Raw genomic sequence first — 16,303 nt, forward strand, 5'->3', positions numbered from 1 at the left:
CAACACTACCACAGATCCATAAAAATGCAGCACCGTACATAATATTATTACTTGATTACCTATAGTTTTGACTTCGAGGTTATTTATGCTAGCTTGCATTATGTCAGATGGAAGATGAACATACAGAAGAAGAGTTCTCGTGTTGACCTGGAACCGGGTGAGTGACGCCTTGTGGCCGTGCCAAGTGCGCAACGCTGCGTCGACTCTTTCTGGGAAGTCAACCAAGCTGCAGTTGACGAAATAATCTGTAGACCATTAAAAGTTTTAATATGATGCCAAGTACGTCCCAGATAAGAATGTCTAGCTGAAGTTTTCTTCTTTCCTTTTTTTCGGTCAATCGAAAATATACGTATATTGTATTGCCATCACACGAAATAACTGTTGATAGTTCTTTCCAGTTGACTTGATTGTACCCACATGATCCTTGTGCGTGTGAAAACTGAAGTGGAGCATCGCATGGAAGGAGTCAAACGCATCATACCTTGTAAGACATGCGTGGATTGTGGCTCTAGTCAACGGTCCGCTCGTCGGAAAAGTCTTCTCCGGCTTGCTGAATGAGTTACAACTCGGAAGCAGACCTTGACTCGATCCTTAACGCCCATTGCAAGGGAAGAGGATGGTGGTCAAAGTCTGCAGGCTTCCATGACCATGGGTAGCACCCATCTCGAATCTTCTCCTTTCTCCTCCTCCGAGTTGCTCGTCTTCCAACAAATATGTCAAGTGTCTCCAACACCTGCTATCACATACTCACAAGTTTCTTCAAGGGTAAGTTACTTCATGTCCAAAGCTCAAGCTGTACACAAGTTCTTAGTGGAACTCGAAAGATGAACCAACGAATGAAATTTAGGAAACAGTAGTTGGAGTTGGCAGAGAGGTCGAGCAAGATGCATCAAGAGAAAGAAGGGGACATTTGGTCACCAACATCAAACAACTCCACGGGTGTAGCAGAAGGTTGAGAGGGAAGTCCCCAAGTAGATTTGTATTTGACTGTAAGTCGAGAAAACCACAATGACTCTACAACATAGCTTTGCCAAGCAATAAAGCTAATGAGAACTTGACAAGTGGACATTTATGGTAGATTTCTTTTGTTTATGATATCAACTTAAACGCAGTAGGAATCCAATATGTTATCACCTTCAGTGTGTAGGTATCAAAAAATAAAATCGAGGAAAATTGAGGAACAGAGAACAAGCATGCAAGTTTACAAGGGCTGGTCTCCTTGGGATGCTTAGAAGGTGCCTTTTAGTTATATTTGATGATACACCCAGATAACTTTAACATAAGAGATACTTCAATTACTTACTTTGGTTCATGGTACAGAGCTCTCATCTTACAGAAAGGTATCATAAAACAAGCAATGGGGGGGGGGGGGGGGGGGGGGAGATATTAAGTATACTATGAACACACAGGATGGATATGTAAGGGAAATGTATGAAGAAAATGTGAAATGGTTTAATCAAGCATTATAATGGATTCAGCCTAAAGAAAAATGCGAAAATGTGAAAATCTACTGATTGTCTTCTGCTTATGCTTTTTATAAGATGTTAGTCCTAAAAAAATGTCATTGCTAAAGGATTACCTGTATAACAATCATATATTATTGATTGGGCTGAGAGTGCATGTATAGTATTTCAATGCTGCATAACACTTTATTATGAATGAAGCATCACAAACATAAAGTTAGATACAATGGTATGTCAAAATTGTATGCTAGTCTCCAAAATACTAAATGGTGCCATTTCTGCAAGAACTTAATTGTCAGATAGATTGATCAAAATCCAGATGTAGCTTTTGTTCATGTTTCTTCACCAAGTGAGATCATTTTACCAGAACAAGTTTACTGCCACAAGAGAACATTTGTCTTTGTTACAGTGACAAAAGAACCAGTACAAGGGAGTCTTAACATGACTCACTGAGATTTCTTTGTAAATGTGCTTTGATGGATCATTTTTGCCATACAATTTGCAATGTGACTCAACTCAAAAGATGTTTCTATTTCTCTAATAGAAACCCATAATGCTATAGTTGAGAGAGTGAAAATTAGGAAAGGTAATAAAATGTTCAAGCTGGTTAAAGAAGAAACATAAGCCACTGACTGAACAACATTCTTGAAACAAGCCAACTGATACTCATGATCTTAACTTTCTGCTCTGAAATATTTTTATGAGTTTCCTATATTTCATGAAAGAGATACAGAATCTGTGCTTGATGAGAATTCACTAAAAAAAATAATGTTTGAACTAATAAGCCAATGAGTTTGATAATCTTACAACTGATCTCCTAGGTAGCATATCAATTAGTGTAATCCTTGTTCCAGGTGTCTAAACCTTTAAAAGAACTCATTATTTCTTAGTCATGATGCCATGTGCTATCTTCAAGCATTTACAGATCAGAAGCAAGTTATCTGAGATTAAAGGATAACTTAATTCACATGATCCATACCTTTCATAAGTCAAGGGTCCTCAAAGGTAATGAAATCTATTACTTGTTAGTCCTGTGGTGGCATTAATGCTTCAATTTTCTACTATCTAAAACATTTCTGCACTATTTCTATATCTAGTTTTCTGTTAAAAAAAATACAATTAAAAATTTTGATGCAGATTTTTTTCCCACTTTTGCTTTTCAATGTAGTTGCATTTATTTCTGAAATTTCCCCAAGTAGAATTGTTTCATGTCCATTTTTTTTCAAGCAATATTCCATCATTTTGAACCTCTTCACCAACCAATGATCTTTGCTCAATAGTCATGTGAAAACAGGATATCTGATTTCCAAAAAACTTATGGTCACCAAACATGTTAAAACAATAGGTTAATACAAACAAATACAACATTTTCCACTTATCACGTCCGAAAGGACCAAAAACTAGGTTTGCGAGGATCCAGAGAATTAGATACATCATTCCATTATTTATAAGATAACTCTTAAGAGAAAATGTCAAGGTATACTTTAGTAAAACTTGTCAAACATCAAACGAAAGCCAGAACAGAATGATCATATAGCCATGCCAAACAAAATGTTCCAAGAAATATACAACCAGAACAGAAAACTAAATTGAAACTTGTATAACCCAAATTGAACATGGCTAATCAAATAGCAAAACATGCGAGCTTGGTGAAGCATGCATGGCTTGGCTACTTCTCATAGACCAATTTTCCAAATATGAAATGTGATTTCTACGCGTTTCCAGCCAAAACCATGAGTAAGCCACTGGAGTGGCTGCTAGGAAATGGATTAGTGAGCACCGTATTGCATTCTTGTCTTTCCATTTGCCTGTCTTACCCACTGGCAAGGCAACAAAACAGCTAGATAAGTAATGCCCTTTTCAGAAAAAGATGAAGCAAAAATGCCTAGGAGTTCCATGAATAGCCTATCTTATCCTGTTTCTGGCTAAGACATTTTTATGAAAAATAAGTTCTCTATCTTTTGATAGATGATCAGGCAAAGCCCTTAATCCAACATAGATGGCAAACAGTCTTCACTTAAGAAAATGTGAGAAGAGCATGCTAAATGTAGGTGAGACAAGCAAATTAATTGTTAAAACTTGTATAGGCTAATGAAGAAAACATGGTCTAGTCAAATAGATTTTGTAAGCATGTCTCCCATGCTAATGAAGCAACATAACAAAACTAGCTCTTCCATAAACATTATATAAGCAAGTCATAGTATCTTATGAAGAATAAATGAATATATGAGATACTATTACGATATAACATAGATGTGACGGAAGGGCGAATTTGGGGAGAAAAGATACAATATGGATGTAGAAGAAAGAATTAAATATAATTTGTATTAAAGCAATATTTATTTTAAAAATTAAAATATAAATCCACAGATCATGATAAAGGATAAAGAGTAAACAATGAGTTCTGCCAAGCTATTCATCAAGCAGTCACTTAAAATAACATGATGCTAAAGAATATAGAGGTGACAAGAACTTATAGTTACGATGAAACCATTATGTACAACTTCATTAATGTGCTTAACAACAAACAACATCAAAGGACTAATTTGCAACAAAAACATGGTTCTCATGAGAGTATACATGAAGTATTTCCCAAGTATCTAGGCCATCTATCTTTTTAAAAAGCACCACAAAATCAGATACTTGAATGAAGTATAACAACCATCCAAGGAATATGAGTATTTATGATTCGACATTATCAAGGATGGACACGGAAAATTTTATCAAGTATTAGCGTGTCATGGATAATGAACCAATGAGAAACATTATGATATATACTGTGTTTAACATATCTTCCAGGTTTTATTCACTATTTAAGATCAGTTGTTTCAGTAAATGAAGATAGGACAATCACATCTATAGTGACAAGTTTAATAATTTAAAACTCATCTCTAAAGGAAACAAAGAAGGCAGTGTTGGGGCCAGCCTAATTCTATGGTGGTAATACTGATCGAATGAATAACGAAGTTTGCTTCTGGGCTACTTTTATCACACAGTTTTACACAAGCATAAAACTAAAAATATAACTCTCCCAGATAGTTTTGTCTATTATTCAATGCACATTCATGGTTGCATGACCAATATTGACAAATGTGCATTATTCACAAAGATACCAACAATAGCCAGTAAACAACCTTCACAAGCAACAAAGAAAGCAAGAATGAATGATTAGCAGGGACAGAGTTTACAAATATGTACAAAGACAAACTGTGTGGAGGATCTATCTGGTACAGATGACCGTGCCAGAGGAACAGAAGATCCATACCCGATGTAGCTACCAATTCTCCTTGACGATCTTTATTTTCTCAAAGACAAATTTCCCTTCCTTGTACCTTTGTGTCTCCTCGTAAGCTCTTTCGTACTTCCAGCCCAAGACCTCCCCGCAGTCGTGGCAATATACATCAGCAACCGTGTGGATTCCTGTCATGAGCAGCCGATCTTGCTTCGGCCCCATGACTATGTTCCTCCCATGAGAAAACAGAAAGGCACGACCATGTCTCCCCTAAGTCAATTGTCAAGAAATTACCAGATATGAACACTATCTTCCACTAACACTTAGGGTCTCAACATAACGGAAGACATATATGATACCGAAACAAGAAGATTACTCTGCAATATGTTCTAAAACATGAGCAAATTGATCATGTAATTCTCAAGCGAAGTTGTCATAAAAGAAAGAAGAGAGACGCAGATACAGTGCAGGATTTACATGAAATGCTTTTGATATGATATCATCGTGAAGGCAGACATGGTTGCCACAATTGCTGCAGCTGTAAACTCGAGGCCCAACCGATCCTTCCATCGCAAAGGCAGCCCAGCCGTTCCTCCTGGCTCTACCGACAGGACAAAGGAGCTTCAATTCAAAACCCAATCATGCATCAACACAACAAACACCAACCCCAAATTTTCAATCAGACAACCCACTCAAAAGAATTCGAAGTACCGAAGACTCACTCAGGTGATCGAGACCGCCCTTCTTCTGCCAAGGATGGATTTGATCGCGGCAGCTCGGATGCCTGCCCAGAGCAAAACCGCGGGCGAGAAGTGACATGGTTAGGTGGAGTAGAGTAAACTAGCCAATAGAGAAAATTACATGCGATAGAATTCGGGGAAGAAGGTTACTCGAGCAAGAAAGAGGGGAAACAATGGTTGGGATGAACGCGATGGAAAGGGCAAACTATGTCGGGTCGAAAGATTAAATAAGGAGGGCATCAAGAACTGGAGTGAAGAGAGGGCTTGAAGAATCGGACGACGGGCAGCAGAAGAAGGCGACAAATTCGTGCAATCAATCAAGATTATGTTGCATAAATTATGTGAGACCGCCGATGTCGTAACGATCAAGTAGACCCTCACATATATTTAAACTTTGAAACGAGGAAGAACGTTCATCTGCAATAGGATGTTGTCATGACACACATCCTCGTCCAAGTTCAAATTGAAGTTTTTGTTCCCGTATTTGCGTGTGTTACTCTGTTAATATAGTTCGAACCCTGGATGAAAAAGATATACAGTTATATTAAGTCATTAACAATCAACATAAAATTATTTTATATCTTACGAATATAGATCATAATTAATTTCAATATAAAGTTAGATCGAAAATTATCACCCATTATATCTGGAAATGACGTGAAATATTTTCATCACCTAGATATCCCAAACCATAAATGGATCATTATATTGACACCCGGATATGGTGCTAAGTAAGGATTCTCTTTCTTTTAGATCAATGAGAATAAATAAATTAGATCAAGAATAAATAATTAAGTCATTAACTTAGAATAAGAAATACTTTCATATTAGAATTGGTATACACTATGATCAAATAAATATCTTTTGTTTATAAGAGACTAAGCACGTACAAAAATATATAACACAGAGATAATGTAGAAATTATTGTTGATAAGGATATTAAGAACAATGTTATAGATTTAAAAAGATTTGAAGATAAAATTATAATTCTAAATTTATGAAAGAACAAGATGTTTTAAATATTTCAAATTGGATTAGATAATCAAGCCAAAATTTTTTTTGGAAAAGCTTGGATAATATAATTCATGTCTATAATAAAAAAACTTATACTTAAAAAAAGATTTACATGATTATGTGGGAAAAAGGTATGATAAAAGTGAGAAATAAAGATGATTACATGATTTTAGATCTTGTAACTTTGTATTATATTATAATTATAAATACTCACTTTAAGAAAAAAAATGAATGTTTAACTACTTATAACAATGGTAACAATTATAGTTAAATACATTTTTTTTACTAGAAAGACATATAAAATTATTTATAAGAATTATAAAATTATATCTGACGAAAGTTCGATGAATCAACATAGTTTGATAGTATTAGATATTTACTATAAAAAACATGAGAAGAAAAAAAAATAAATTTACTACGATCAAATGATTAAATTTTAAATATAATAATATAAATATTCTTAAAAATAAGATGAAAAGAAAGACAACTTAAAACTTAGATGAGGATAATATTAATATTATTTGGACTAGCATAATTAATAAGATTAGAACTTTAACATAGGAGATATTTAATAAAACTAAAGGTAGAGTTGTAACCTTAAGAAAGAGTTGGTGGTGGTATGAAGAAATTTAAAAAATAATTTTTACTAAAATATCATGTTTTAAAGATTAGTAAATTATAAAAATAAAAAATTTAAAAGTTGTAAAGAATCTAAAAAAGAGTCTTAAAAAAGTGATTAGTATGATAATGTATAAATCTTATTATAATTTTTATAAAAATTAGGTAATAAGGATGATAAAAAAGATATATATTGAATTGCCAAGAGTATAAAAATAAAAGGATTTAGAGAATATTAGATACAATGAAGATCAAAGAATACTTGTTAATAAGAAAGATTAAAAAATTATTTTTATAAATTATTTAATAAATATTTCATACAACACTTAGATTTAATGATAAATAATAGTAATAGATTTAATAGTCATACATTTATTCATAAAATGAAAGCTAATGAAGTAAAGGACACATTAACAAAAATAATAATAGTTAAAAGTGTGGGGTCTTAAGGTATTCCTATTCAGGTTTAGGAAAGTATGAGAATTTATTTAATAAATTTTTACATTAAATATTTTTATATTGAAAGCTTATTGCTATAACCTAATTGTGAATCTTAGAATTTGAATGTGAGTTGCAAAAATTCATGTTTGTCTATATGCACATGTATGCTTTTATTATTTCCTGTGTGCATCCTATACACACTAACTTTTTTGCTCACAATATTTTTTTTTTGTACTTTGGTATTTGTAAACTAATATGAATATTTACCAAAAATGGGAAAAAGAGTTATTAGTAAAGTATGTGATATTTTTGTCAGCCCAAATGATTTTATTCAAATATGGGTCAATGAAACTTAGAAACGTGAGAGATTAATATTAATAATCATAATATTAATAATAATCTAGAAATGGATGAATCATGCTATGTTATAATTTCACTTCATCCTCTATGTTTCTTTGACTTGCATATATTCCTATGTGGTTTTTGGATATGAATAAAATAAAGGAAATGTCAAATGTGATACTTGAGCTTATATTTCATATTTATTTTTGATATACTCTTAAATGCTATGTACTTCTTTGATATGCTTCTAAATACTTTGTAACTTATTGATATGCTTCTAAAGTCTCTTTGCTTTATTGTTACGAAGGAATTAACATTAGTATCAACTCTATTCTTAAGCTAATTACTTTTACCTTGATATTGAGTAATTTATATGCTGTTTGTTGCTCCTGTGTTACGTATGCTTCTAATGAAATGAGATATATGATTCTTATATATAATGAAATATCATCTATGATTCTTATATTCATGCATCACACTTTGATTTTAAAGCCACATAATCTATTATCCCTTCACCATATATATCTTAGTCACTTTGCTCAACTTTATAGTCCACCCTATTGTTATATAAAATTTTTAACTTAACTTATCACTCACTGTAATATTTGTTAGGATCGGGTCGGCACTAAGAGGGGGGATGAATTAGTACAGCGGAAAAATTACGTCTTCAAAAACTTTCGTACGATAAAATCTGTTTACGTTGAAAACTATTTCGAAAACTTAACTTAAAAGCATATGGAAGTGTAGTGACTAAGTAGTTTGTAGTATGTAAATGGCAACAATAGAAATGCAAACTATATTTTAGAGTGGTTTGGTCAACGTGACCTACATCCACTTTCAGCTTCCTTCTTCAACGAGGTCATTGGCGTCCACTAGAGGCCTTCCTTCAATATGCGAAGGCCAATCACTTTTTACACCCCTCTTCTTCTTTTACCGGGTTTAGGAGATAACTCTTACAAACACTCACTTACTCCTTTCTCTCAAACAAGTCTAACACTTAGAAGAGGGAGAGGAGATCACATAAGATTTTAGCAGCGTTTCTTTCTTTTTAAACTCTCTGTGCTTGTGTGCTTTAACCAGGGATGAGAGGGGTATTTATAGGCTTCAAGTTGATTCAAACTTGGAGCCTAAAACTTTCCCATCCCAGGTTTCCCGGGCATGGACGGTACCATCGCCCAGGTCTACCGATACCATCACCTAGGGGGCAGTGCTGGGCGGTACCACCGCCTAGCACCCTGCTAGGGGCAGTATAATCGCCCAGACTGGCGATACCACCACTTGGACGTAGTCTCGAAGATTGTGCCATGATGGTGAGACTTCTTGGGGCACTGTTTGGGCCTCTTATTGGGCCCAACATAGTCCTTACATGGGCCTAGCTGACCCCTAATTGGGTTGGCCCAAATCCAAACCCAATTATGTGCTAACTACGATTCCAAAGATATTTGCTAAGCTAAACAAGTCCCTATGTCTTGGTTTTTTCTAGCGATCTTCTGGCGAACTTCCGACGAACTCTCACCAATGTTTCAGCGGACTCTCGGCAAGCTCCTGGACTTCACGACGATCTTCTTGGCGAGTTTCGATGAGCTTCTCTGGCAAGCTCCGAGACTTCTCGGTTGGTTCCGACAGAACTTCCGACGAACGTCCGGACTTCCGACGAACTCTCAAACTCCCAACAAAATCGCGTCATTGACTTCGGGACTTCATTTTGCTTCATGCCTTGCTATCGTAGTTAATCTTGCACATGTAAAACACACTTCGATCTAGATAATTAATACTAAGCATTAATCATGTTGTCTGGCATGTCATTGTCTCTCAACGCTTCGACCAATTCTTTGACACATCGTCCTCTCCTGCGGCCTATTGCCCAATCGACTAGTTAACTCCATAACTCCGATATCCTTGACGCAATATCGGCTCTTCTTGACCCGATGCCCAAATCCACGACCCAAAGCCTTCTGTCGATACGTTGACCGATCCACTGGCTCGACATCCAATCTTTTGACATGTTTTCCTTCGGCACAACATGATTCTTCCTGCTTTAATTGTCTCATCCTGATCGAAGCATCTAACGTCACTAAAAATGCAGATCAAATCATAAACAATTATCAATTGGTTTCATCATCAAAATACGAGATTCAACAATCTCTCCCTTTTTTATGATGACAACTAATTGATGACGGAGTTAACCTTAACTCTCGGAGTTTAACCAAACTCCCCCTATCAATATGCCATATTGATAGAACTCTTGGATTTAAAAATCCAAATAAATATGTCATGATCAAATCATGCATAACATCAACATACTTCTCCCCTTTGTCATCAACAAAAAGGAGAAGTACCACTATCAAGTGTTAAAACATACAAGTTCAAATCATTGCATGAAAAATATAATATCAAGTTTTATCATCATACAATTTGAAGCTAGAAAATTTAGCAAGTGTTACATCATATTAGAACATGCAAGCTATCAAGTTTTAGATATGCAAGTTTTGTTGAATCTCGGATTTTGATGATGAAATCAATTGATGGGTCAATTGATCTAATCCATATTATTGAGTTAAGTGTGCAGGATTAACTACGATAGCTTGAAGACATAAAGCAAGTCTACCAGAGTCAAGTTCGATGGGTGTTCGAGAGTCCGTCGAAAGTCCGAAGAATTGTCGGAAGTACTGCCACCAACCGAGATGTAATCAGGGACTTGCCAAAGTTTTCGGAAGTCCGCCGAAGAGATCGTCGGAGGTTCGCGGAGATCACCGAGAAGGTTCGGCTACTTGCTAAAGACTCATTGAACTCGCCACAAGACTAGGAGCCTGCTAGGAGTCCGCCGGAAGAAATCTAAGGGTGTATCGGAAGTCCACCGGAAGTTCGTCGAAAAACTCGCTAGAAGGAAACTCGACGTTACTAGTTAAAAACCTGCTTAGGACTATGTCTTAATTTCATAGTTTGTATGTAATTAGGATAAGGATTAAGGGTTAATCCTATAACCTGGTTATGGGCCAATTGGGCCCCAATATAGATTGGTTTGGGCCAAATTAGGAGCCCAACCAGTGACCCGTAAGGTCGGGCAGTGGCATCGCCAGACTAGGCGGTGGCACGACCCAAAACCCGAAGGATCAGGCAGTGGTACCGTCGGACTAGGAGATGGCACCGCCCAACACCTAAAAGGTTGAGCGGTGGCATTGCTAGTAAACTGTCAATGTGACATTGATAGGCGGTGGCACCGCCAGCTCCGGGAACCCAAAGGAATTCAAAATTTGGAGCCCAAATTTAAATCCTCTTGGGGTCTATAAATACTCCTCAATTCTCAGCAGAGAAGACACCTTTTGAGAAGTTAGAAATTGAGAAAAAGCCTTAAAAAAGTCTTTAGCAAAGTCTTGTTTTTTCAATAGCTTAAGTGTTCATCTCCCTCTTTCTCTTTGAAAAATCTATAAGAGTGTGAACCACTTATAAAAATGTTGTAAGAAGGGTATTTGGTTCTTCCTCTTCAAAGTGATTTGCTAGTGGAAGTTGGGAGCCTCATCGAAGAAGGCTTCGCAAGTGGATGTAGGTCATTTGACCGAACCACTTTAAATTGTTATGTTCCTTGAATGTGTGAGTGTTTAACTTTCTGAAACATTTATTTACTTAGCAGCAAGCTTTTGGTTTTTATCTCCTTACTTTACTCGAGTTACTTTTACTAGGTCATTCTTTATCGAATCGAAATCTCTACACATTTACGAAATCATTTTCAAAATGATGAGTTTTAATCCGCTGAACTAATTCACCCCCCCCCCCCATTTAGTGTCGCTCCGATCCTAACAAGTTTTACAACATACAAGCTAGCAAATTTAAGGATGTGTAAGTTGGCATATTTGCTTTTCTTTGCGATATGCAAGATAGCATATTTTTGCATCATCTTGAGATTTTAAGCTAGCAATTTTTGGTGATGTTCAAGATAGCAATTTATTCTCTTTTGAAAAGTACGATTATTTTTGCTTCCTTTGTAAAAACACAAGCTAACAAAATATTATATTATTTTACAATATGGAAGCTAACAATTTGGGATGTTCAAAAAGCAGGTTCTTTCTTCTCTTTTGAGAAGTACAATTTTTGTTTTCTTCTTGAATTGTGCAAGCTAGCATCTTTTATCTCCCCCTTCGTCATTGTCAAAAAGAAGGGAAGACCTTTTACATCAATTTTCAAATTATGACAAAAGTAAGTATCAATCTTATTTGTGCATCATTATATTTTTAAATTAAAACATGCATAATTTTAAAACCTTACATTTCATTTTTCATGCACGATGCCGAAAAATCAATCATCATTATGAGCATATCATATATGATACTAAAACATTAAAATTTTTAAGTATTTATCAATATTTTAATCATGATACCAAACATTCATCATTTAGAGCATTCATGATACAAAACATTAAATTAACATTTATAATACATCATTTTAGTAACAAATTATAGTATTTTAAATCATGACGGTATCTAAATATCAAATTACATTGTATCCCATATTTCATGTATATTTTTATTTCATCATGTTCATTTCATCTCATTAAGAAAAATTAATTGGGTGATGAATACAAGGAGTTATATAAAAATAAATCATAAGAGATAAGATCATGTAAATACCAAAAGATATGATTCATATATTAAATCTCCTCTTAAATGAAATACCAAGAAGAATCGTAGGAGAACGATTAATGAAAAATCTTGATTCATAATAAATCTTAATTTGTAAATATCAAGGAATCAAGATCATTATTTAGATAAAAATTTATTCAAATTTAAATCATCAAAATCATTTTCAAAGTCCAAGAGATTCGTAAAATGATACAAATGGATTCAGCAAAATCAATAAAATAGAGAAAAATAATTTTCAAGAAAAAAAGTTTTCCTCTTTTTAGTTGTCTCAATTCCTATGATTTTATTTCATTTATGACAAATAAAAACATGTCTCATTTTTAAAACTGAAAGAAAAATCACTTTTATTACCATGAAAATCGATAATCCATAAATCACAAAAATCATCATGCATCGTTTCGAAAGAAAAACTCATTAAGCATGATCATTATGTATTACTTTAAATCAAACATGAATTCATTTATTTTCAAAATATTCATCATGATAGGACATACAAGCCAAAGAAATCATTAAACATAAAGCATATTTATTAATCATGGTTTCATTAAGCATAAGGCATTTTCAACCAAAATCATTTTGTTATTAAACATGTAATTTTCATGATTATTTTTAAAATTACTAGAATGATAAGCATAATTCCTAATTTTTGTATTTTCATTATTAAACATGTAATTTTCAAGAAAATTAATTCTAAACTAATAAAAAAATACATCATGAAAAGCATCATGTAATTTTGAAATAAACTAAGGGTATTTTGATTACCTCATCGTCGATGTTGTTAAGGTGTAGTTTGTCACCTCGCCTTTGTTGATTTTCTCCTCATCTTCGGAGGAGATCGATTCATCCTAATTTGTGTTCTTCTTCTTGTGTTCAAAGTAAGTAGTTACGTTCTTTTTGTTTTTTAATTTTTGTTTCATTAACTTTTTAAATTTCTTAGTGAGTTCAAGTTCATCATCACTTAAGCTTATGCTCGAGTGGTCTTCAATTGTTCTAAGTACCAAATCCTTCCTGTTCTTTGGAAGGTAGTTCTCATGTTCGTCAAGTACCACATTAGTCATTTCATATGTCATCAAATACCCAATTAGTTCTTTAAGTGGTAGGTTGTTTAGGTTTTTTTGCCTCTTATATTGCGGTTACTTTCAGATCCCAACTCTTATTAAGAGAACATAAAATTTTGTTTACAAGTTCAAAATTCGAAAAACTTCTACCAAGTGCTTTTAAACCATTGACAACATCTGTAAAACGGGTGTACATGTCAACAATGGTTTTGCTTGGTTTCATATGAAAAGTTCAAAATCATGCATCAAAAAGTTAATTTTTGAATCTTTAACTTTGCTAGTCCCTTCACGTGTGAATTCAAGAATGCATCAAATATCGAAAGTCATTTCGTAAGTAGAAACTCGATTAAACTCAGTTTTATCTAAGGTGCAAAATAAGGTATTCATAGCCTTTGCATTTAGAGAAAAAGTCTTATTCTCCAAATCATTCCATTGGTTCATTAGAAGAAAAGACCTTTGAAATCTATTTTCGACCATATTCCATAAATTTAAATCAATCGAAAGCAAAAAAACTCTCATTCGAGTTTTCTAATAAGTGTAGACTGTCCCATTAAAAAAGAGAGGACGAATGAGAGAGTGACCCTCTTGAAAGCCGAAAAGAGCCATTTCTTTTGGGTGTTAAACCAACTGAGAAATCACGAAGCTCTGATACCAACTATTAGGATCGAGGTCGGCACTAAGAGAGGGGGGGGGGGGCGGTGGGTGGTGAATTAGTGCAGCGAAAAAATCACATCTTCAAAAACTTTCATACGATAAAATCTATTTACGTTGAAAACGATTTCGGAAACTTAACTTAATAGAAGTGTAGTGACTAAATAAAGTAGTTTGCAATATGTAAATGACAACAATAAAAATACAAATCAGATTTTCGAGTGGTTCGGTCAATGTGACCTACATCCACTTTTGGCTTCCTCCTCTGACGAGGTCACTGGTGTCCACTTGAGGCCTTCATTCAATTGGCGAAGGACAATCATCTTTTACACCCCTCTTCTCCTTTTATCGAGTTTAGGAGACAACTCTTACAAGCACTCACTTACTCCTCTCTCAAACTAGTCTAACACTTAGAAGATGGAGAGGAGATCACACAAGATTTTAGCAGCGTTTCTTTCTTTTTAAACTCTCTATGCTTGTGTGCTTTAACCAGGGATGAGAGAGGTATTTATAGGCTTTAAGTTGATTCAAACTTGGAGCCTAAAAATTTCCCATCCCGGGTTCCCCGGGCATGGGTGGTACCGTCGCCCAATGTCAGTCTGACACTGACACTGCCTTGGGCGGTACCACCACCTAGGTTTAGCGGTAGCACAGCCTAGGGGGTAGTGCTGGGCGGTACCATCGCTTGACATAGTCTCGAAGAATGTGCCACGACGGTGAGACTTCTTGGGGCACTGTTTGGGCCTCTTATTGGGCCTAACACAATCCTTACATAGGCCTAGCTAACCCCTAATTGGGTTGGCCCAAATCCAAACCCAATTACGTACTAATTACGATTCCTAAGACATTTACTAAGCTAAACAAGTCCATATGTCTTGGTTTCTTCCGGCGAGCTTCTGGGGATCTTCCGGCGAACTTCCGACGAACTCTCGACAATGTTTCGACGGACTCCCGGTAAGCTCTTGGACTTCGTGACGATCTTCTTAGCGAGTTCCGATGAGCTTCTCTGGCAAGCTTCGAGACTTCTTGGCTGGTTCCGACAGAACTTCCGACGAACTGACACGGACTTAGCTGGTTTTGCCTAAGCCGTGCGGCACCCTTGCGTGTTCGTCCGCAAAGGTCAGCCTCCCCGAATCCTCCCATTGTCCCTTAGGACCAACAAAAGAGAGAACGGGTTAAAGAGAATGCCTCAATCAGGATCCACAAGCAAACATGTCCGAAAAACACTTCATAGACAATGCAAATTACAAACAGACTTTACAAGCTCTGAACAGTGGCACAACAAAGGGTAAAATGGTCATTACAGACCAAAAAGCTCTCGCACGTGTCTACATGACACAACCTTTATTTACAAGCCTAAAGAGGCCACCAACCCAACTAAAGTGGGACTATTAAGCCTTCGGCCGCCCCTCTACATTCTGTACAAGGCATGAACATGCCAAAAGACACGGACATACATAAGCATTACATCAAACACCCTGTTTCGAAGTTTGTCCGTGACATTCTCCCCCACTTATACCTTCGACGTCCTCGTCGAAGCCTTTGTGAACACTGCAACTCTTCGCCTTTGCTGAGTCTTCAATCTTCTGCTCCAGCTGCAACGCGCCTCCTGGCTCCCAGCTGCTCTCCGCTGCTATTTTTGAGTAGTCGAACCTTTGATCCGCCATGCTGCTTCAACTCGCCAATGACTCTGACTCTGGTGTGGGGTTGGCTGAGTTGTGTTGATCCTCGTTGATTCCTGCGGATCCACCAAATGAAGGAAAAGACCATCCTTACCGCGCCAGTCTCTCAAAATTTCCACATGCTGCTTGAACTGGGTGGATGCTTGTTGGAGCTTTAACGAGCATCGCCTCGCAAACTTCTGAAGTTTTTGGGTCCTTCCTCTACAAAATCTGCTCATTGACTCTTCATTCAATTAATTGTCACATCCAAGTAGGTTCGCATCACTTCCGCTTTCGATTGGCATTTCGTTGGGAAATGAAGCGGACAATCTACTCTCAGTAGCACTAATCACCATTGGTGAGGATTTGACAACTATTGTCTTCCATTATCTTCGAAGGGTCTTTGAACTGATGCAGAGCTCCTCTGCTGGATAGATAAGAGAACT

The 16,303-nt window shown here is 35.8% G+C and overlaps 1 protein-coding gene across 4 annotated transcripts; it reads right to left on the minus strand.

The window, feature by feature from the left end:
• Positions 1–2,974: 2,974 nt before the first annotated feature.
• On the minus strand, positions 2,975–5,779 carry LOC135586615 (protein yippee-like At4g27745). 4 transcript variants are annotated; one of them, XM_065090393.1, is made up of 5 exons: positions 5,586–5,779; positions 5,418–5,479; positions 5,173–5,296; positions 4,729–4,965; positions 2,975–3,283 (listed from the first exon to the last, which is right to left on the minus strand). In XM_065090393.1, the coding sequence occupies exons 1-4, from the start codon at positions 5,673–5,675 to the stop codon at positions 4,738–4,740; spliced, it is 504 nt and encodes a 167-aa protein (XP_064946465.1). In that variant the 5' UTR covers positions 5,676–5,779; the 3' UTR covers positions 2,975–3,283; positions 4,729–4,737. The 4 variants fall into 4 exon arrangements, with proteins under 4 accessions (XP_064946465.1, XP_064946460.1, XP_064946483.1 ...); XM_065090388.1 differs by lacking the exon at positions 2,975–3,283 and having other exon boundaries at positions 4,614–4,965; positions 5,586–5,777; XM_065090411.1 differs by lacking the exon at positions 2,975–3,283 and having other exon boundaries at positions 4,614–4,965; positions 5,173–5,316; positions 5,586–5,642.
• Positions 5,780–16,303: the final 10,524 nt, after the last annotated feature.

Source organism: Musa acuminata, chromosome BXJ1-2, assembly GCF_036884655.1.
Source record: "Musa acuminata AAA Group cultivar baxijiao chromosome BXJ1-2, Cavendish_Baxijiao_AAA, whole genome shotgun sequence".
NCBI lineage: Eukaryota > Viridiplantae > Streptophyta > Magnoliopsida > Zingiberales > Musaceae > Musa > Musa acuminata.